Here is a 23317-nt window from a genome sequence, read left to right on the forward strand (position 1 = left end):
CTCCAGCCCATGCGGACGATTGGGCAGGGGGGCCCAAGTGAGAGGCTTGGCTCGAATTGGTGGCCGAAGGGCCAGGTGATGCCACGCTGACATCAACCATGATTTAATTCATTTCGTGTTAGGCGTGTGCATAACACGCGCTTGTGGGGGCACATCCCCGATAATTTTCAGGCGCTGGGGCCAACGGTGCAGAAGGCAGAAAAGTTACCGTTGGTGGCCACGTGGCACGTTCTCGTCCATTGGATTTCAACGGTTACTTTTTCTGGACCGTTGGATTTCCAACTGTCAAAAAAAATTTGAAACTTTCCGCAATATCAACCGTTGGATTTGAGATCAACAGTCTACATTATTCACCTTTAAAAATTATGAAATGTTACCGTTGTGCCACATGGCACAATCTGGAGGGTTGGATTTCAAATTTTTTTAATCCAACGGCAAAAATTAATTAAGTTAATAAAAAAATGTTAACAATTAAAAAAAAAATCAGAAAAAAAATTTAAAAAAAAAATTGATTTTACTTTTCTATAAATACCTTCTCATTAAATTCTACATTACACCACAATTTCATATTTTCTCATATACTTTCAACCACATTCCAATCTTTCTCTCAAAGTTTCAATCCAATTGGTTTCCAAAAAAATGACTAATGATGCAGGTATGAATTGGATGCTTATTGAAGATGTTACGTTGTGTTCTAGCTAGGTTGAAGTTACTCATGATTCGATTACGGGTAATGAAATGCAGTTGCAAGAAATGTGGAGTCTTATTCATACCAATTATCTTGAGAAAATTGGTGGGAAAAGAACCAAAGAATCGATGTCCAGTCGTTGGAGAATACTCAGCCAATCGTTTAGTCTTTGGAGAGACGCCTTGGCACAAGCTAGCACTAATCTTCGAAGTGGGGAAAATTCAGCGAATCAAGTAACAATATATTATTTGTTTGTTTGTACTATACCCAAATTTACATTAGCTCTTCAATTATAATTATTTCTTCTCCCGCATTGTATAGACACTTCAAGCACAAGCTTGGTTTAATGATAAAACCAAAAACAAAAACAAATCATTCACCCGATGGGAATGTTGGAATATTGTCAAAGATTGTCCTAAATTCAAAGTTATGCATGTCGGTCCAAAAGTTGTCCTAAATAATTCACCCGGTGGGAATGTCGTATGTTCATGAAACCGACACAGAGGAAGTGCCGAAAACGCCCCCTGAACAAGCATTGGGGTCGACCCGTTATCCAATTAGGCCTCAAGGTAAGAAGGCTTCAAAGAGAAAGGGGAGTGCTTCCAAGAATGATAATGCAAAATATATGGAAGAACTTGCTTGCCAAGGTGAATTGATTTTGGCGAGGGAAATGGCTAAATTTGAGGCTAATAAGGCTAGAGATGAGGCAAAAGATGCAGCTGCTGAGAGATTATTTCAAGGTAATGAAAGAGAAAGAGAGCTACTTAGGCAAGAAAGGAAAAAGTTTAAAGGAGAAAGAAGGGCTCAACAAGATCGTGACATTATGAAAGAGCTTATAGAGGCGATGTCTCCAAATTCTAAATATTTTTGGAATTTGGAGAAAGCGGACGTGGTGCGAAGGAGGCTTGCAAGGGAAGCAAGAGCAAGAGGAGATGGTCCTAGCACCACAAGAGGAGATGATCCTAGCACCACAAATTGGTTAGGTGATGATTTTCCATTCACGAGGGACTAGGGAATTTGTTTTTAATCGAAGCCCATAATTTTCCAATCACTTTGGGTTGTAATTTCTTATTTATTGAATAGAGTACTTTATGTTGTTTCCAATTTATTGAAGTTATTACTTTATTTAAACTAAGAGTATATTTATTTAATTTGGTAATTTATTTAAACTAAGAGAATCTTTATTCAAAGGACATAAACACACCAAATAAAAAATACATAAACATACCAAATAAAATTACAAACACACCAAATAAAATAAAAAAACTCACTAAATGAACTTAAAAAACACACCAAATAAAATTAAATAAACACACTAAATGAACTTAAGTTTCTTGAGCTTGTTTCAATTCTCACTGGTGCTCTATCAAGTCAATTTGTCGGGCATTGTGCATATATGGGTCCTGAAGTGTAGTATATCGTTGAATGAGCCTTTCATTGTAACGTCCATCCCTTTGTAATGGCTTGTGTTGCACGGGTTCTTTGGTGGCGTCATGACCACAATATATTTGTGTTCTGGAATTGTTCATCATGTCTGGCTCATATTCATCAGCGGCATAATAATCGTACTCATCTCCCACAATCATATTGTGAAGAATGATGCATGTCATCATGATGGATCAAAGCGACTCTATATCAAACATTATGGCAACACCCCTGATAATCGCCCAACAACCTTAGATGATACCAAAACAATGCTCCACATCCTTCCTACACCGATTTTGATAGCTTGCAAAGTGTTTTTCCTTTGCACTTTGCAGATGTGGCACTATTTTGACAAACGATGACCACTTTGGGTAAATGCCATATGGTAGGTAGTATGGCCCGTGGTACTTATGTTCGTTGACCTAGTACGTGACTCTTGGTGCTTTTCCTTGTAGGACATCGTTGAACACTGGGGATTGGGTAAGGACATTGAGGTCATTTTGAGCTCCTAGAACACCGAAAAAAACGTGCCAAATTCATGTATCAAATGATGCCACCGCCTCCAAAACAATACTTTTTGCTCTTTTTATGTCCCCATAAGCTCATTACCATGCATTTGGACAGTTTTTTTCAGGTCCAGTGCATACAGTCGATGCTTCCAATCATCCCAAGAAAACCTTACATCTCGCTCTTCTTCAGAAGCCTTTGCAAGTCCCTCTCAGTAGGTCTCCGGAGGTACTCTGTGGTGTAGAAAAATTCGATTGTGGAGCAAAACCTCATCAGGGACTCAAAAATGGTTGATTTTTCCCATCCTCACTATCTCATCCACTTGGTCTGCAGATGCTCTATATGCAAGCACCCGCAAAGACAGCAGTAATTTTTTGCTCAGGAAGGAGACCCATAACACCAAAAGCATCATTCTTTTGCACAAAGTAAGAATCATGGTTGCAAACAGCAATCAGGATTTTGTTGAACAAATGTCGTTCCATTCTAAAACAACGTCTAAAGTACGTATCAGGAAATGCACTGTTACGAACAAAATAATCGTCCAAGAGATCTGTACCTCGTCGTTGTCTGCTTCTATCAATGTATGCGGAATGGCTGGGCTTGGAGATCTAAGCCACAGCTTGGATGACTCAATGGGAATGTGAGACTCTTTGGCTTCTTGTTTCGTCATCTCTCATTCTATGCTCTTCATCCTCTTCCTCTTCCATCTCATTTTCGCCCCACCTGGAGATTGAACATTTCTTCCCCTTGCTTAAACAATTCTTTCTCTTGCTCATTGATTTCCCACAACTTCCTTGAAGAAGATATTGTAAGAAGGAAGCAGAAACTATGAATAATGGATTTTGATTTTGGTGTGTGATTTCTTAGGATGGATGGTGGGTTATATGGAGGAAAAAGAAAGGATTAGGTTGTAGATAATGCCACGTGGCATGTCGTCATTCGTTAAAAATTTGATCGAAATCTATCCTTAAAGATTGTAAACAGATTGTGACACGTGTCAGAAATCTATCCTTAACGATTTTGAAAAGGTAACAACACATGGCACGACGACATTGGATAAAAATATTATCGAAATCCATAACAAAAAATTGTCTTTTCGAATAATGAAACGTGGAGCAACAAAAACGATTAAAAATCTTATATGAAATTACAAATAAAATTATTTTGTATTATTTTATAAAATAAAAAATACTAATATTTTATTGCCCATTGCCATGGCTATTCAATTTAGGAGTGGAGATGCAGAAGGCAGTTACTGTTTATTAAAGACAATTACTATTCACTAAGGGGATTCAATACTAAATTGTTTTAGGAGGCCTTATCAACGCTGGAATTGCTCTAATGCCACATGCCAGAATATAATAGGAGTTAAGGGACAGGTGTTAAGCATCAAGGGAAAGCAAACATGCAACCTCATCATCTTAGAGTCTCTCAGCCTTCTCTTCTCTCTAAACACACAGAGTATAATAAGGTGGCACTTTTGCAAAGACAACTCAGTCGCCACCAACACTCAAACCCATAAAAGTAAATATTGACATAGAAAAGCCCTAAACCTAATTCATGGAAGAGAGTAGAAACAGAAGCAAAGATGGGTCAAAGGGATTAAGTGACGATGATGATGTGGATCAAGGAGAACTGTACTCTCCTGCTTATTCCATCAACGAGAGAAACAACAAAGCAAACCTTGATGCTAATGTGGGTCAAGGAGAATTGTACTCTCCTTCCCATGCCATCAAAGTGAGCAATAACAAACCAAACCAAGAACCGTCGTCGCTGCTGCCATCGTCAATGGGATTGGGTGTGGCTGCAGACTATATAAGGTGGAACTTGGAGGCCATCAAGGACAGACTGTTGGAGAAGCTGGCAGCTGCTGCTGTTCCTGCTGATGCTTTGGACAGTGCGCGCCACTGCTTAGAGAGTGTCGTCAAAGATGTCACTGGGGCTGCGCATGGAATCACCAAGGATGCCTTGCACCGGATCAGAACTCATCTTGTTGACATTCTACCCTCCCTGTCTCCTGAAACCACTAACAAGGTCTCTCTATCTCTCATCTCTTTGATACTTTAATTACTTACGAGTGTTTTGTCATACCAGCGATGGTGGGAGGGTGAATGAAATCGAAACTAGGACCTCTCTCGAGTTAGAATCATGCCTTGTGAATGTTATGGTTACTCTTCATAACAAGAGACTCACGACTTCAAACAAATTTTCTCTTGCCAAGAACAAATACACATATCGTCGATGGTAATAAATATGAACTGAACTACATATTCAGATAAAAATAATATAATCTTAACCCATAGTCTAGATTTACAATCTAGTAATACATCATATATATTGCTAAAGAAAATATTTTTTTTCTTTCAAATGAATAGTACTCTTATTTGAACCGTAACACCATCAAGCTATATAATTGAGATCTAATTTGTGCTAATTTGTTTAAACTGTTTGCATGATAATGTTGAGGAGAAAGATCAGAGAAATATGTGTGTGTGTGTGTGTATTGCAAGTATAATAAAGATAATCTCATTTACTTTAAATTATGACAGATGGTGGATGAGGCAGAAAGGGAAGCTAATAATGTTGGTGGAGGTCGTGGGAGAGAAGATGAGAGGAAGAACGAGGAAGGACGCCATAGAAGTAGATGCCTCGCCCACTTCCTCTGTGTTTTCTACATCAAGGCTTTGATGCCTCTTTGTATCTAAATAATACAATGTCTGAGTAAACATGCATAAACTCTCATCCCCAAAAAATAAAGAATTTTTCCTTTCTTCCTTGACAAGGAATGAAACTGAAAGCTTTACAGTTTTCTGGTTTTCGAAAACTAAATTTAAGGCCCGTCGTCACCATCTTTAATTAAATTGCAAATATCTGAGCACTCCACCAAACTGCAAAATATCAAATTTTACAGAAAAGAACTTTAGAATGGGGTATTTACAGATACAGATGTTAGATCGAATACATGAAACAAATGTTGATGAGGATATGATGAACCTTTAACGCCTTCTGTACAAATGTTTAAAGAACATAAAAATAAAATAAAAATGGTGACCGTTAATTCTCGGTTGCAGAGTTTAAATTGAAGAGGAAAATGTACCAATATTGCCGGCTTCTAAATCCTTGCTTGAAAACAACTATAGGCCTGCGGCATGACAAGAACATCAAACACCAAACGTAACGGCATACGATCTAAGAAAGGCAGGGAAAAAAACACATATATAGCTGATCAAGCAAGAAAGCAAAATACTCGAATTCCGAAGTCATTCCTCTTTGCAGACAAACTGCAGTTGAATACGAGGAAAAAAAAAATTGTTTTTGTGATTTTAGTGTTAAGCGCGCATAAATTGTAAGATTGCAATTTTCATGTGGAATGACTCTTTACAGTTACGGCCGAGCATGCCTACTAAGAAACATAATTTAAAAAAGAAAAATATTTGTACCTCCTGACATTGAAGGGGCCTTCACCAGGTGAGCCCTCACCACCTCTAATGCAGGTGGTGACGCACTTAATTGTGCAAGACTCTGCCTTTCTCGACTTTGGTCTTTGAATCCTTGGTTTCTTGCAATCCTTGGGCAAAGCACACTCTCCAGACAGTGTCTGGGGAATATTTTCTAGAGTCTCAGATTGCTCAGGAGACTCAACTGCACCGGCAGAAGCTAAAACTGCAGCAGCTGCAAGAAACCCTGCAGTTGCTAAGAGAAAGCTTCTGCTTCTGCTTCTTCTGCTGCTGCTGCTGGTGGCTTGGGAAGTGCTTCTGCTGCTGCTGCTGCTGGTGGCTTGGGAAGTGCTTCTGATGCTAATACCATTGGCATTGTTAATCTTGTTGGCGATGTTGATTTTTTCAAGTTGTGGTGGGATTTTATTGAGAAGGAATGGAGAAGTTGGGACATAATAAATTAGCATGTTCTTGTACAATTCTGGAAGCGGTATTTCTTTGAGGTAGCAGGTTCATTTCAAGCCAAAAGAGACCAACTGCATGCGATGAAAGGATTCTCAGATTTTTCTTATCCATTCAACTTGTGTGTGTGAATCTGTGATATGGGGTCCTTGGCCAAGAGTTGCTTTCCTCTGCTGGCTATACGTGTCAACTATTCTAACCTCAAGATATGTGTTTATGTGGGTAAATCTTGTGTGTGACCAGAATATAACTTTATACTCGTAATTCGTTCACGTGGTCAGACAGATGAAGAGGTTTATATTTTCGATTGTATAGCAGAATCTCTTGTTTACCATGTGAGAAAGTTGCAGACTCACTGCCGCATTGGGATGTTGTGCTTTTGGGATTATATTACCGTTGAAATTTAAACTCTTCCACCTAGACCCTAACCTTGTTTTTACAGTTTTCACGTATAAAGGCATTGTTTTTTTTTAGTTTTAACAAAAAGCCCACGATACTGTTTACTTTAACGAAAAACCATATTTTTACACTAAAAAATCAATCATAGTACTATTCACTCTACCCTTTATTTTGTCCTTATCGTTAAAACTCAAAGTTTTCAAACCTTTTTCATTAGTTTTCCTTTATTTTTTTACCTTCCATTGAAAGGAGGGTATCAAGAAATTCCTCCTGTGTTAATCAGAAACTGAGCTTTGTAATTAAGCATGTAATTGTAGTGCTTGTTATATACACGTTCGACCCGATTCATGACAACGAACAATTCAAACCCATCTGGGCATCTACACATGAATTTCAGCACGAAAATGTTGGCATGTATGCAGCTTTACAAATGTACTCTTATCTTAGGAACATTAGATCATCCCTGCTCCCCGCGATCAGGTATTCTTCTCTAGAGCGGACAACGCCGGTGTTAGATAGTTATTCGCTTTGTCAGGCAAATGCGCCACCTGCAGAGGGAGTTCGTAGAATCGAAGTGGTTACAAGCTTATATTTGTGATACATATTTTGTTTCAATATACAGAATCTAATGAATCGATTTTACTTGGTCCTTACCAGCTCGTAAAGTTCCTTTCCTTGATCGGCAACGTATTCATAACATACCTGGAAAAGTTTCAACATCTGCTTAGCATTATGTCAGTTGAGAGTAATATAGTAACAGCAAAAAGATTTTCACCCACATCAAAGCTTTTGTTCCTTGCAGTCGAATCATGCAACGCCTTCACGCAGATATCAGCTACATCGGCACAGCTGATCCCCTGATTCACAGATGCTAGTTTAGGTTAGATGTTCAATGAAGTCATATAGAAACCAAAAGATAATCTCTGTTTTAATCTAGTGAAAAGGGATCGAGGTGATTTCAATTAGTACTTAGTAGATGTAGCAAAACTATTAATACATCGATCATTCTAACCTGAGAAATCCTGTTTCCTTGATCGAATATGAGAGCGCGTTGTCCACCTGGTTCTTCCTGTATAAACCAAACCGATTCTCATCAGATAGGGGGAAGACCAAAATGTAGGGGGGGGAGTCGTGAATTGTAGAGTAAGAACTCCACCTTCAGGGGACCAGGACGAATGATTGTGTATCCAAGCCCTGATTTTCGCAATGACTCTTCCCCAGCCTGGAGAAATTTCAACAGTAAAAGAATTAGCGAAGTTACAAACGAAAAAAAGGTAACCTGTTCACTGAGTGACAAAGAGAAAGATAAAGGGCTAACCCTTTTGGCTTTAAGAACCTGCTCCCTTCTATTAGGTTCTATTCCTGATCCGGTACAAGAAACTAAAACGAAGTCCGTTTCTTGCCCAGTCTGCAAAACGTGTCCCATTATCACATTCGGTTTAAGACTGTAAAATATTATGCAATCCTAGTCTCTGTATACAACTCATACAAATAATCATGCATGACCATTACTCTACATATGTCATCACTAACTAAACCGTCCATTCCATCTCATTAACCACACTTAATGGATAGTTACATAGCTTCTCATTGCGAAAATCCAGAAGAAAACATCAGTATTATTTTTAAGCAAACCATTGATGAAAAAGGATTTATAAAAACGGTTATTTAACTTCGAGGTCAGAGTGGTAATTGTTAATTAAACGATTCACCGAAAAATTTCTTCAAACTCGGACCGTCAGAAAATGGGTTCATTCGTAGAATGATCAGTTTTGAAAGGGTTTGACTTTTGGTTTATAACTCATTGATGAAAACATTGGCTCTCATGGTAGAATTGTGAAAACGGGGAACCATTAGCAAGAATCGCAAGCATACTCAAGGGACTATGAGTTCTATGTAGATATTCACTCTGTTATGGTTAAAGCCTGAAAGCGTTGAGCAAATTTTTCAGCATTTAGATTTTCAAGTGGTGTTGTAGGAGCTCACAGAAGACTTGGAACAAAACTGAGAGTAGCAGCGTTCTAAGATTCATACAGCCGACCTTACTTAGTGGGATAAGGCTTTGTAGTTGTTTTTTTGAGATTTTCGAGTGAAAATGCATAAACGTTTAGAAAATACATGTATGGGAGGGAGTCTATCTGGTCACCAAGAGTGAGAGAAATTCTTGGTAACAGAACGTGACCTAAAATAACCAGAAATATAGAACATAAACTGATATAACAATCAGCACAACTCAAATTAACGACTTACTGGCAAAGCTTTTATGTATTCTAGTATAAGCGTAAAACTTCTTGGGTCTTGCTGCTGCACTCCCGTACGTCCTTCAACAGCTTTCTGTGCGAAGAAATATTAAGTAGATTCAGCAAAGATGCAAAGAAATGTATTCATCAAACAGACAGAAAAAATAATTTACGTTGTTTTTGGATTTGAGGAAAACATATGAAACAGATTCGTCGACTTATCTCACACACAGAAAGCAGAAACGTACAAACCTGTCTTCTGGGCTCAAAACGCAGGGTTAATGTATGTACAAGGAATGGGTCTAGTGGTGGATCATCTGGTTTCACAGGGCGGAATGATGAAAACGGTACTCTGACCTGCCAATTACAGAGTAATAGAATTAGTGACAGCATATATTGCAACCATTCCACAAAAGAAACAGAGATGAGAAAAGAGATCCTTACCCTACAAAATCCTGCTTTTGTGTTGAATCTAGAAAAGTATAATTTACTTTGAGATGTATCCGACAAAGGACCAGCTTCAAGAATTAATATGTAAGATCTTCCATTCCCACCAACAGAAAGAACTAGACCTTCATACCTGTACATTGAAAATATAGATTACATAAGCAAATAAGCCTTCACAGTTTAGGCAATGGATGTTCCAATAAAGAATCTATCATAACCAGGTCTTAAGAAACTCTATTTGAGAATGCAAATATTGCTTACCTGTCAAGGGTTCGACCCAAAGGAAGCGAAAGCTTTTTAGAAAGTTCAACATACCCTCCTCTGGTGAAAACATATCCTACATGCAGCAAGAAATAGAGTGAAAAAGGACTAATTAATGCTTCCCATTTAGAATCTCAAAACCCCACTATAGTAGTTTCCTTACCGGAGAAAACAGCATCTCCGGTGAAAGTGAATTCGAACTTGGCATCCATTCCTCCATCATACTTAGACGCAACCACATCCTGAAAGTAAGTCCCCTGACGAACTTCCCATCCATCCACTGACTCTGGAGTCTTGAACTTTACAAGAGTAAGTTTGCTCTTGCTACTCTTTCCTGCTCGTAACTGTGCCATTTTGTTGTTATAGTCCTGCAATGCAAACAGTCAAAAGATTCACACAAGCAACTCTCGGAGGGCTAAATTCAAATCCAACATTGAACCAACACAAGAACTTAAGGGCATCAAAACCGAAACAGATTACTAAATGTCAAAAAGGAGCATTCCAAAGATATGGACAATAAGGATCATACCTGGAATGCTTTGGTGAGGTTGTAGACCCCTCTTTGATCAACTCTGTAGAGGTCTCCACTGATAGTAGAGCGTGCAGTAGCACAATAGATAATCTTGTTACAGCCCTGTACCGCCGCGTATAGGGTAGCAGGATCACCCACATCCCCGGTCACAATCTCAACCGATCTTGGCAACATCTCCACCACTTCCTGATCAGCATTCCTCACCAGCGCCTAATTCACCATCACACAACACATTACATACAACAAAACCTAAATCGCTCGTAGCTAAGTTTGTTAAGAGCATTAAACCCATTAACAGAAGTTCCGAGTTTGATTCCCCCTTCCCCAATATCGCTTGTATCAAAACAACAACACAAAACAAAACCAAACCCGAAAACCAAATGAAAAAACACACAAAAAGGTCGAGAATGTAAAAAATTGGACAGAAAGAAGCACCTTAACAGTGTACCCTCGGAGCATGAGCTTGCGGACCACTATCCGGCCGATACTCGAGGTGGCGCCGACGACCAAGACGGTGGTGTTCTGGGCGCCGGGGATGACGAACTCGCACATGGGTCCTTCCCTGATGAGCAGAGCGTCAAGCGCGTCTCTTTCGTCGGGAAGACTGGTTCTTGAGATCTGCCCGAGGCCAGAAAACTTGCGCCACACTTCATCGAACAGCTGGCGCGACCTCCTACCGAGCCCGACCGGGTTCACGTCCTCCAAATCCAATCCCAGCTGCTTCTGATTCTGCTTCTGCTCCTGCTGTTCTTGGATTTGATTAATTGGGGAATCACTTTTCTCCTCAGTAGAAACAGGATCAACTGTTTTGTTCTTGGTTTTGGTTTTGGTTTTTCTTCCGCCGCCATTGTTGGTGGGCTCGGAGGAAGGTCCGGCGGCCCTGGGAATTAACAACGAGCGGTTTCCGGCGGCGATTGTGAAGTTTTGGGAGTTGGGTTTTGGGATTGGGAGAGAAATGGGCCTCCGCCATTGGTAATAGTGAGTGATATTATTTTTACCGCCGCCGCCGCCATTGCTCAAGCTGGTGCTGCTGATGGCTTTAGTGACGGCCATGGTGGTTTTAGCGCCAACGACAGAGCCTTTCGCGAATATTCAGATTCTGGTTTTTGCTGTTAATTTTATTCTATTTTGTTGTTGGATAATTGCTTTTATTTTTCTAATTTGGTGAGAAAATAATGGAATAAAATTAAATAGTTGGAAAATGGGAAAATGAATGGTGGGAGTTTTGAGTTGGACATATCGGAAGAAGGTGTGACAACTGACAAGGATTGAGATTTCCAGCACATACCACATATCCACACACACACACATAATTTGAGGTTTGAAAAGAGAGAGCTGCTCATGAGACAAAACGTGCCACGTTGAGGACCCTTTTCCCTTTCATTTTGGTACTGCATACTTGCCCTTGGGTTCACCGGAGTAAACACACTGTCACACGTTTTAATTTTTTTGATCCGATAATATCGATATTGTGTTTTAATTGTCACGCGATTTAACTTTTGCATTCAACACTATCTTCATTGCGTTTTACGTTTCTCACATATCAACGTGTGATTGACTTGAAACACGATGATATTTGTAGCACACAACGTAATAGGCTTCAAGAAATTCTTGAGAAGCCAAAACGACAAAGCAAACCCTATTTACTGCAAATCTTCTTGTTTATGTCCATTGATTCACCGTTGAGTTGCTCAATCATTTGGCTGAAAACAAGAGAGGGAGCGCAAGGGAACAAATATATCGTTGATTAATTCAATCATCTAGCGGAAAACAAGAGAGAGTGCAGGAGAAGGGGGAGAGAACCAACTGAATTCCGGTTTTTGGAGAGAGAGAGAGAGAGAGGGCAATGTGAGTATATCGTATGAGTACGACTAAAGAGACCAAATTTATAAACTAAATTATAAAAAGAGAGTATTATTCCTTCCATGGATAAGAAGACAATCTACAAACAGAAGACCAACATAACAAAGGGAGAGAAGGGGCAAAAAACCAAGGATCTGAAACTATCTTCCCTCCCACATTTCTTCCTAACAAACCATTTTAGATAAGATTATACTACACTAGCCACTTAAATAATTGCATTCCACAGTTTTACACCAGGATAAAATCAAAGAATCACCAAATCGAGCCGCACTGAGACACGCATCACTATCTGCTTCACTCGCACGGGGACCATAGTTGGCAGCTGTCGAATAGAGCGCGGGCACTGGTTGACAAACTCCAACTTTCTTCCTCTTAGGGAGACTTAAGTTGTGAAGATCAGAGCCAAAAAATTGTTCCCTAAAAAGAGAAAACAAACAACATGCTGTACTGCAAAATGCTTATTCCCTTCTAACCATCTAGCCCCACTTTTGCTGTCACCGCCTGGTTCCCACTAGTGTGTTAGCTGAGCAGAAGAAAACTATTGTCCCCGTCGGTATTTTCTTTGTTCTCCAAAACATCTGTTTCTATATGTACAATTTGGTCACCCAGAACTGTTGTGTAGCTCAGCAGCTCTCTGTCTCATCATCTCCATCACAGCGGCTCTTCTTCTTGAATCAGACTGCTGCTGCAGTCTCCTCAAATGCTCCTTCAAATCTCTGAAAACATACATTTATATAATAGAATCAACGATATTATCCTTAAGAGGGAGGGAGGAAGGAGAGGAAATTAAGAGAGAGGAGAGAGAGTCGAATGTCATAATAGAAGACAATTAAATCACGAACCTGCAACGCGGCACATGGCACTCGGATACTTTGCAAGCTCGAGCATGAAGTTGAAGAAGATACCACATTTTCTTACAGAGAACACATCCTCCAGATGCACGGACTTTGCATTGAATTCCATGGCGGAAAAGTCCCTTCACCTTACGGCAATTGGGGTACTGACATTGTGCAGAACGACACTGTGATGCATGCACCAAAAGATCAAGCATTTTCCGAAGCTGCAAAATTGAAAACAGTGTTATAAGAACCACATTGGCATCCTAGCCTTTGCTCCACTAATACATCCATGTTCAACACAAATCTTCAATTATGTAAACACAAATATAAAGCACCTGTACAACTCGCATTTGCCTAGCTTCTTTGTTTTGTGCATCGCGATCAGCGATCGATGGATGATTTGTCAATTTATGATGATGATCTACACCGCCTTCCTTCTGATAACAGTTATTGCATACATCGTACTCAGGGCAAACTTCACAACGCCAACCTTGACCTGTTTCAATGTCAAGATGACATATATTGCATGTTGTCACAAACGCAGGAGCAGTCGGGTTATGAAGATGGTAAAGGACCATCATAGAGGAATGTTTAGCCCGCCGTAAAGTATCATACTGATAGTGATTCCCTTGACAAAGACTGAGAAATGCCTGTCTGGTGTCAAAGAATTCACTCTCAAGAATTTCATCTTTGTCCTTTGTATCCACAGGTACATCAGTAATTTGAAACTGCAACATATAAATGATGTCAGTACTAAGTAGAGTTTTTCTGAAAAAAGTACGAAGATCTTGCATAGCCATGAGAACTGAAGCTAGAACTAAGGACAATTCACATACAGGACGCAATTCATGCTTTTCCCTCTGATTGATAGGGTGCCTCTCTCTTTCTTCCCGTTTTTGCTCTGCTTCATGACACCTGCGGTCCCATGTAAAGTAATTAGAACAAAATCAATTGGCAAACCTTATTCCAAAAAAAGCTAAACTTTGATGTTAAATATTCAGTGAGAAGTATAAAACAATATATTCAGTAAGAAACTTCTAGTGTAGAAAAATGCAGAAAAAATTCAACTTTCTGAACTGAGAAGGTATAACGGTCAAACTGTCTGCGAATTCTAACAAAACCCTGAGCAACAATACCAGAACCTTCATCCATTCTTCTCCAAACAAATTATAAGCACAATTTAGTCATATACGAACGAGCAATAAAGCATTATACATGGTAAAATAGGTAATAAAAACAAAATTTAATACAGTATTAGGAAGCTCTGCAGGGGAGGGAAGTAACAGCAGAATGCAGGAGTTCAGAATCTTACTTATCACAAAGCTGAAAATTTCTGCATTGAGTGCAGGACCAACGGTTTCCTGATACCATTAGTATACAACAGTGAGAGCATGCGTACTGCAAATGAACCATGATGAAATCCTCCTTCATTGGCGAAATGGTTTCACCAAGCTGAGGGAACATAAATATAAAAGTCAGCAAAAAAGATAAAAAATTATCTCGAATTCTTTTTTATCAGTTGTACAAAGTGCAATTAATCTAATAAAAATCTCATCCTAGTGAACAGCTTTCATATATTAATTTACAAGAAGACTTCAAACATTATTCTTTTACGAAGACTGATAAATACTAAAATAAATTGAAAACCCTGAACTCATTAGTGCAAAAAACTCTATCTAGCCAAAAATCCACAAAGGGTGAAAACAATAATGCAGTTGAAAGAATAAAATTACTTTGTGCATTAGTAGCAGATCCTTTGACGCATTAGCCGAAAGATCAGTTTGACCAGATGCTTTTAGAGCCCTTTTTGTTATAGTCTTTTTGGTCGATCCTTTCTTATTCTGTTTTCTCCCGTCCTCTTCTTGACGCATCTGATAAATCAGATCCTCGGCTGCACCAGGCCAGTAGTCACCATCAAAATAGGGCAGCCTAGCTGCAGTGACTTTGGCCTTGCATTCAGCTGTGGTTACAAAGAAATGGTCATATAGATTAGTGAGTTCAGCAACAATGCCTTCCTTGGCAGCTTTCCTAAGCATTGCCAAATACCTGAAACAAAACAGAGAGATAATAAAATGTAAGAAACAGGATAATTGATTCTAGAAATAACTGCAACACAATTCACAAAATTCTATAAGCTCACCATTCACGAAGCTTATCAGATTTTGGTGTTTTCTGAATCTCCGGATGACAATATAGAATATAATCTTCACCCTTCAACGGAGGGCAAGCCCATATATAGCAGCTTGTAAACCCTCGTAGCTTGCAATATTCAAGGTACCCAATCTGAAAAAGGGAATGCTAAACTAAGGCCAATAGTTCCAAGAGAACATATCAAACAAAAGAAAACACAGATAACATGAAGAACAAGATCACTGAAAGCCTAAGCCTCACCAGAATTTCATGATAAACATAAGTGCGGAGAGCCTCTCCCGTCACCGCTTTAACCTCGGGCCTGAAATACTTAACAGAATCCAAGTACGATAGATACACACGCCGCTGATTCGGAAACTGGCTTTCAGCTCCAAATTCTTGAACATACATGCCAAATAGGCATACTTCTACACCTTCAATTTTCTGAAACAACAATACAACCTAGAGGAAAATATGTAATTAGCATATTGGAACCTTTCCCTGTTACTCTAAAGCAATACAGTTTAAACCTTTTCATTATCAGTTAAACATTGACCATCTTCCTACCTTAGATTTATATGGGAACTCTGTTGGATAATTTTCTTCCTGAAAAATTTCAAGAAACCGCTGCTTTACTTCCAATTTTTTGTCAACCGATGAAACAACCCTGATTACAAGAGATTCTGCCCCAGGAACCTTGTAGCACAAAGGAAAGAAAAAAAAAATCAGCCAATCACATTCAAAGAAAAAACCTTTCCAGTTTTTCACTTTCAAAAGTCACAATACTTGTTTCAAAAAACCATAAACAAACATTAATTCATAAATCAAAGTTTCTTTCAATTCTATGGTAACTTTTCCTAGAAGTACATTATCAAATATATGTTTCTATTTTTTTGGTAAGAAACATAAGTTTATTAGAAGTAACAGAAAAAGACAGGGACAAGGTGTCCACTGCTCTAGCTAGAGAAAGTTAGCCAAAGATTTTAACAAAGACTGAAAAGCGAAGCAACCGAGATACATGGTAGCATAGTAGCATACCAACAAAAGCTAATGAGCAGCTAAATTTCAATCATACAATATACAATAGGCTGAAAAGAACTATCCCTAAATTATGGAGCTGCCGATGCCCAAAAATGAGAGACTGTCCTATAGAAGATAAAACTCAAGACCACAAACAATGCAATTATATACTTCTATTAGGATTAGACGTCGTAACTGGTCCTGCCTCCAAGTCCTTAAGGGGAGCGGCCTCCTGTAAAAGTTTACAAAAGGCATGGAAACAAGGCTTCAAACGCAAGCCCTAATTTGGCATATGGATCATGTTTGGTCTACTTGGAATCTTGGGTAATTGGGTTCAGTCTCAGTCGGCCATTACAGAGGCCCTTGTTTCTGTTCAATATATTATGACAGAAACTAATTTTGGTTGGTTAATCCAATCAGTTCATCAATGGTCGGCAAGTATGATGGTCCAAATGATGATCCTTTCACTAATAATGAAAGGCAGTTCGTGGCAGCAGCTAAGACGCTTATGTCCAGGATTCATGTATTGGGAAAATACAGCCATATAGTGAATTATGTTGGTAAAAGATAATCTGATACTGGTGATTCCTGCATGGATAAATCCATGGTCACTAAAGAAAGATTTATGTAGGTTCATGTAATTGCGTTCTCCAAAAAACGTGCTTTTCCATAGCATTGTGTGATGCACCTCAACTCTAGGTGTGATATGGTGATACCTAAGGCCGCCAGAAATGATTCTTAGAAGCTTCGTAGTTATACTGGTAGTTTCTATGCTCTTCCTTTAGTTTTCACCTTCACTTACCTTCTACAATCTAGACCAATCAAAAGACAAAACTAAACAGTAGACTTTCTATCTATTATTCCTTCATCTCCTGAACCAGAATACTAACAGCATAAGAGAAAAAAGCAAAAGCATCATGCAGTACTCTATCCCTCATAGCACTTCAAATACATAGTACTATATAAATCACCTCATCATAACTCTTTCCTTGTTGCCGCGCCCTCTCTTGTCTTTCCACCTTCAGTTTCTTAAATAACCGTTGCTCTATGTGGTCACTTAGTATTGTCTTCGGCAAATCTTTGGCCCCGAGAACAGCACTCTGTGGTAAAGGTTTACGCTCTCCCCTTTCAACCTCTTGTATATAACAATTAGGGCAAGTGTATTCAGCTTGCCCACCATCATTCCTTCGGCCATTAAACAAAGCACAAATTTGATGTTGCCAAGCTTCGCATTTGTCACATTGGACCCACTGCATATAAGGAGGTGAACAGCATAAGATTCACTGTCTAGAACAATCAAACTATCTAACAAAAAAAATTGTTCCAGCAAAAAGAACGTACCCATTCTTCAGTCTCCTCGTCATTTTTCTTCTTCTCTAGCCTTGCCTTTGGAATGTTAGTCCCATCAACAACTATCATGTCTCCACGAGCCTCGTTATAGCATGGAATACAGAAATAATGTCGTGTGTCACCAGCCCCCATTGTATAGTACGTTGCATTGCGCTTGATACGAGCACCACAAGGTGTGCAATATATTGGCGGTGGCTCAAATGTAAGCTTCTCAACTGCACACAACTGACAGGAGTTCTCACTCATGGCATGCTCCATTGCTTGATTCTTCTCTGCCTTTGCTTTGCTCTGTGAAAATAAATAAATTAAATATAATAGTGAAACCAATAGAACAAAGAGAGAAAGGTGGGAAGGAGTGCCAATCCATTGACTAACCTGGCCAACCCACTGCCTAAGACCTGTAATGTGGGCCCTAACTTGCTCCGGAGTGAACAGTTCAGTCATTGATACCCCTTTTATTTTAGGCTTCCCAGACTTGGTTCCAGCTGCATTTTCCACAGTATGCGTAGCATTTTCATGTTTAGCTGGATCAGTTTCTTTCTCATGTTTGATGTTTTCTTGCTTAGCTAAACCAGCGGACTCATTATATGAGACAGATTCACCATCATGCCTTGGATTGCCCTTATCCTCAACACTATCCTTCATCTCATCAACACTCCCTTGTCCAGAACTTGAAGGAACTTCCATTTTCACTTCTGCAATCTCAGACTTGAGTGGCATAGAAATCTCTCCATGTTGGTAATCCTGGATCTGTAAATCCTGGGGTACATGGGGTTCAATAACCACAGAAGCTTTTACTGCAGAACTAACACTATCAGGATGAACAGGTTGAGAGGACTGCTCTATCTTCATGCGTTTTATAGAAGGTTGCCTGTCTTCAGAAGTTTCAACAGCCGTATTAGTCTTCAAAACCAATCTAGCTGAAGTGTCTTCTCTATCATAGGCTTTACACGATCCGTTTGTTGAATTCTGCAAACCAGAATCAGAAACTTGACGATTCTGTGCCTTATTCGGATGTGTCAGCAGAAAATTCCTAACAGGAGGGCAAACAGGGCAAGCTGGGTCCTTGCATTTCTTGTTATGATCAACCAATTTCTTGGTAACATGACAACGAGGATGTGGGCATTGAGGTAAATTGCATGTTACCATGTGCTTCAACAGTTTTTGAACAGTTACACAATTAAGTTCGCGACATTTTCCTTCACGGGCTGAACAACAACGAGCATGGCGCAAGAACAAAAGCCATCTCTGTTGATTTTTGAACTGTTTCTCCCGATTGCCATTAGAAGATCCAAAAACAGCACTCGATGAATTGGGGGGACGAGATGTGCTTCTAGATGAAATTGTTTGAACAGCATTTGGTCCTTCTGAAGACAAATTATTACATTGGGCTTCATCTTTCCCAGATATCCTCTGATGGAAATCTTCCTGGAGATGCTGCTCATGGGAAATGTTGACCTGTCTGTGAGTCCCATCTTGTGACTGAGGATGCCATTGATCCTGCAGTACTGGTTCTGATTGAGCTCCAGCAGAATGAGAGCTGAAATCATTTTGAGACTCTGCAACCAATTGGTGAGGATGCAATATCTGTTGCATTTGCTGGGAAGTTTGAGACAACGAGGAGGAGATACCATGTTGACCGGATGGGACATGCTGAGCATTCCTCAACCGATCATCAGCAGGGTGCTGATGGAATTGGTTATGCATCTCTGATAATTGGAACTGCTCTGTACCTTGTTGGTGCATAACTTCACTATGGTGGTCCACACCACGGTTTGCTTGACTACTTACATCAGGTGTGATCTGAGAATGACCAAATGCATCATTGTTTAACATATGCTGGGACTGCTGATTTTGCTGCTTCTGTTGACGTTGTTGATGACCTAATTGCTGCTGCTGTTGATACTGGTTAGGTTGCTGTTGATACTGATTAGGTTGCTGTTGAAATTGTTGCTGTTGGTGAGACTGGAACATATTATCTCTTGAAGATAGTGTAGTTTGGAAATTCATCTTTTCCAATTGATCAAGTTGTTGAGGCTTTGCATGGACACTTTGCTGGGCACCATGTATATTTGACTGACTATTTATAAGGGGAGAGATGGCCTTGGACATGGGTGTCGAGCTGACTGAATTCAAATTCTGAGGATTCAGCATTGACCCAACAGAGGTCGCAGCACCATAGTAGTTTCCAGGCCCAAAAGAATCTGCATTACTCACTCCATAGCTATCACCTGGTAAATACATGATTCATTGGTCAAACATTTACCTATTTTATGATAGACTACTCAAATAAAGTCATAACCTGCAAGTGTATAGACAAACAGTCGACTCATATATGCATCTATACTGTACATGCATGTATGTGCATGCACACAAAGAAAGTACCTTGCATTACCGGCCGCTGATGTTGATCAAAGTGCTGTTGTAATGGTTTGGAAGAGTTAGCATAGGGTGTTGAGGTTAGATAGCCCTCAGAAGTGCCAGGCTCATTAACAACTGGTACACTGTTCGCAAATCCCAACCCACCATTTAGAGCCCCATTTGGCAACCCATATGATTTCTGCTGCATGCCAGACCTTATTCCACTATTCATTTGGCTGCCAAGGCTATGAAGTATACGGCTATTTTGACCACCAATATGCTGCTTTTGCTGTTGTGGTTGTGTTACCATTGAAGAATCAACAGTAGAGAACCCACCTCCATTATTAGAAGAATCCAAATTCATGAAAGACTGATTATTACTGCTATTAAACCCAGGGGTAGGAATCATTTGGCTAGCCATTCTTTGCACACCCATTGATGACATGTTCCCTCCAGTACCAATGGAGAAACTGGCAGGAGACTGCTGATAGCCATTAGACATAGAACCTACAAAAACAAATTTTGTAAGAGTGGTTTGAAGCAGCAGTTTGAGTAATTTGGGGAAAAGATGATACAACTCAGTTTTTACCATCAGATCTATTGAATGAACCGCCATGTATGGCACCAGTGGGCACCAGGTTTCCTGTGTTGACTGTAGTAGGCGTTATGCCAGTACTACCTCTAGCGGTGTTCATAGAAGCATCCATGGAAGAAGTAACCATCATATTTGAATTCCCATTGTGTGACATACCGGGTGTTGGTATCATCGTACCAGCAGGAGAGGAAGAATTAACAGCCTGTTGATACTGTTGGCTTTGATTTGAGGGTCGCTTAATCAAATTGTGCAAACGACTACCTAACGTTTCTGGGTTCATATAGTCATCCTGAAATAGGATTTGCAAACAACAGAATCATAAGCGTACTAAGATGATATCCATTTCATACAGAATAAGAATAAGATCAAGTAAGAACATTATCACTATATACATGTATAGTGAGTTTCAATAGCTGTCAAGAAATCAAAAGGTTAACCAGCATATTTGACTTCAAATTAATATCAAAATAATAATGCTTTAAAAACAAAATATAAAAAATTTAGCTGTTTCAATAACATTGAGAAAAAGAGGTAAAAATATCTGTCTAGATAGGCTAAAGGGGAAGTGAATAGAGAAACAAATAAAAAATAAAATGAGAAACCTTGTCCCGAGCACTTTTCAATAAACACTCATCCAATTTTTTAACAATCTCCTTAAACTTCGTGTCATTCATTGGCTGGGGAAGTGGTCGCTGCTGTATCATTTGGAATCTGAAAAGCACAATGGTAAAATCAGTATTTAGGTAAACAATTGCTCTAACATAAAGAGACGAATGTTATATATGAATTAACAAAAGTGCATGCTAGCACAACTATATCCTGTTAAAAAAATATATATGAAAAAAGAAAACTAAAAAACAAAAAGCAAAAGAATACTTTCTTCATAAAAATAAAAATAAATTATGTCTTTTGATTTTATAACATGTCTTTTGATTTCATACGGAGGTAAGCAATATCAATTATACATGTTAACAATTAATAAGGAATAACATGCTTCGCAAAAAAAGAACAAAGAACAAACAAGTCAGCTGAGACATGCTAACAAGCAACTTGCTGCCCGTATAAATAATGATAGAACACCAAAAGGAAATGCATCTTACATTCTCCCCTGCACAATTTGGCGTGCCTTGATAAGTTCAGGATCCATGTTGGACATAGCATGAGCAGGCCCACCTAAATTTTGCATTTGGGGAGCAAGGGCATTTCCATTATGCTGGGAGAGCACAGGCATCTGAGATCCTGCCTGATTGGGCACTTGCCCCGATATCTGTCCTGACATGTGTGTCTGCACATTCATCGCCTTTATCCTTTACCACGCTGACTGTAACTAGCAGGTAACGCATAACTTAAAAACAAAACCTTTAGAACTGCACCGCCAACTCATGCTTTAACCACAACAAACTCCCTCCATACTGTACATACAGTGACAAAACAATGAATCATGTAATTCGGTCAACTAAAGCACATAATCATGAGTCTACTTAAGTAGGAGAAATAGCACAGACAAAAAACTAGTAGCGGGGAGGAAAAAACAAAATTACCAACATGATGACCACATTTTGTATCAATATAAAACCATTCAAAAATGCAAGTGAATTTAAGGAGAATCGCTTGCATTTTTCACTCAAAGTTTTACCACTTGGGGGTTTTAGTAGCAGAAAACCAAGTAAAATAATTAGGATAGCACAACTATGAATACAATGCAAAACAATTCAGCAAAATGTGAATCAAATTAGTATACCAAATAACAAATCTTTGAAAATGATAAATGACTTTAAGCAAAATCGACCACCATTTTCATATAAACTTTGTAAATTTCGCTTACTACAATTAAACACCATAAAGCAGTCAGATACTGAACTTGTAAGAAATGAATAAGACAATCAATCAGCAAAGGGGCAAAGGGGCAAAATTGGGGACAGGGAAGATCGCAACCTAAACCTATGCAATCAAATGAGCAATTGAGTAATTGAGCAGTCAACAAATACAAGCTGAATTCCCAATTTCACAATAATCAACCCAAGCATACTCAAATCAAATCGAATCGAATCAAAAATCGAAGCAAACCCTAGGTGGCACACGAACCTGATAGATAAGCGATCGGAGCTCAAAATTGATAGAGGGCTTTGATAAAGCACGACCAGTCCAGTCGACGACGATCGGCGATTGCGAGATACAGAGAGAGAGCGAGTGAGAATAGAGATTCGGATTCAGAGAGAGGGAAAGTCGGTTCGCACCGCCGTCCCCAAATGATACACCGCACGTGCGAATTGACACGGAGCAGAAAAGGGGGTCGAAACTGAACACGAAATTACGACGAAAGAGGGAGAAGGAGGGAGGTGGAGTAGGAGAAGAAGAAGAAGAAAAGCGAGAGGAAGTCGAAATTTTGAGGCTTTCGGGTTTTTGGGGCTCAAACGAGTCAAATCTCAATTGCTCAATTGGGGGTTAATTTGCTGAGAAATTATACTAATTTAAAATTTGGGAAATTTTTTTTTATATGTTTATGATTTAATTTACCAAAATAATTGAGTTAATGACACAAACAGGACGACATAAGAGACGCAGATGGAGATAGATAGATAAAGAGAGAGGAGCAGATGGGTGTTGTTTCCGAGTCCACTCCATTGAACCAAGCTTTGATTTTACACAAGTGCCCCTGTTTCCATACACATTTTCATCAAAAATGATATGTTATCCTTTCATTTTTTTTTCTCTTTTTATGGTCTTTCGAGGTATATACCGTATAATAATATTTTTCTTC

General features: G+C 39.2%; 4 protein-coding genes across 5 annotated transcripts; 1 reads left to right on the plus strand and 3 right to left on the minus strand.

Moving 5' to 3' along the window:
- The first annotated feature begins 4180 nt into the window (after positions 1–4180).
- Positions 4181–5325, plus strand: LOC137740536 (uncharacterized). Its single transcript, XM_068480380.1, has 2 exons — positions 4181–4654; positions 5170–5325. Exons 1-2 carry the CDS (start codon positions 4181–4183, stop codon positions 5323–5325), a joined length of 630 nt encoding a protein of 209 aa, XP_068336481.1.
- Positions 5261–6625, minus strand: LOC137741143 (uncharacterized). The gene is made up of 3 exons (XM_068480946.1): positions 6061–6625; positions 5718–5762; positions 5261–5508 (listed from the first exon to the last, which is right to left on the minus strand). The coding sequence occupies exons 1-3, from the start codon at positions 6522–6524 to the stop codon at positions 5451–5453; spliced, it is 567 nt and encodes a 188-aa protein (XP_068337047.1). The 5' UTR covers positions 6525–6625; the 3' UTR covers positions 5261–5450.
- A 568-nt stretch (positions 6626–7193) lies between these two features.
- On the minus strand, positions 7194–11614 carry LOC137739009 (protein HIGH CHLOROPHYLL FLUORESCENCE PHENOTYPE 173, chloroplastic). Its single transcript, XM_068478483.1, has 13 exons — positions 10834–11614; positions 10396–10608; positions 10030–10234; positions 9867–9942; positions 9603–9738; positions 9411–9515; positions 9169–9252; positions 8237–8326; positions 8075–8140; positions 7931–7987; positions 7698–7775; positions 7573–7620; positions 7194–7466 (listed from the first exon to the last, which is right to left on the minus strand). Exons 1-13 carry the CDS (start codon positions 11449–11451, stop codon positions 7395–7397), a joined length of 1848 nt encoding a protein of 615 aa, XP_068334584.1. The 5' UTR covers positions 11452–11614; the 3' UTR covers positions 7194–7394.
- A 639-nt stretch (positions 11615–12253) lies between these two features.
- LOC137738683 (histone acetyltransferase HAC1) lies at positions 12254–23071 on the minus strand. Of its 2 annotated transcripts, none has more exons than XM_068478160.1 (17): positions 22642–23071; positions 21657–21877; positions 21159–21267; positions 20551–20845; positions 19986–20468; positions 17976–19831; positions 17592–17888; positions 17222–17500; positions 15798–15926; positions 15492–15692; positions 15241–15383; positions 14834–15146; positions 14413–14552; positions 13937–14015; positions 13436–13828; positions 13104–13321; positions 12254–12977 (listed from the first exon to the last, which is right to left on the minus strand). In XM_068478160.1, exons 2-17 carry the CDS (start codon positions 21851–21853, stop codon positions 12863–12865), a joined length of 5247 nt encoding a protein of 1748 aa, XP_068334261.1. In that variant the 5' UTR covers positions 21854–21877; positions 22642–23071; the 3' UTR covers positions 12254–12862. The 2 variants fall into 2 exon arrangements, with proteins under 2 accessions (XP_068334261.1, XP_068334260.1); XM_068478159.1 differs by having other exon boundaries at positions 21657–21968.
- Between the last annotated feature and the right edge of the window lie 246 nt (positions 23072–23317).

The sequence above is a fragment of the Pyrus communis genome, chromosome 7 (assembly GCF_963583255.1).
Source record: "Pyrus communis chromosome 7, drPyrComm1.1, whole genome shotgun sequence".
Classification (NCBI taxonomy): Eukaryota; Viridiplantae; Streptophyta; class Magnoliopsida; order Rosales; family Rosaceae; genus Pyrus; species Pyrus communis.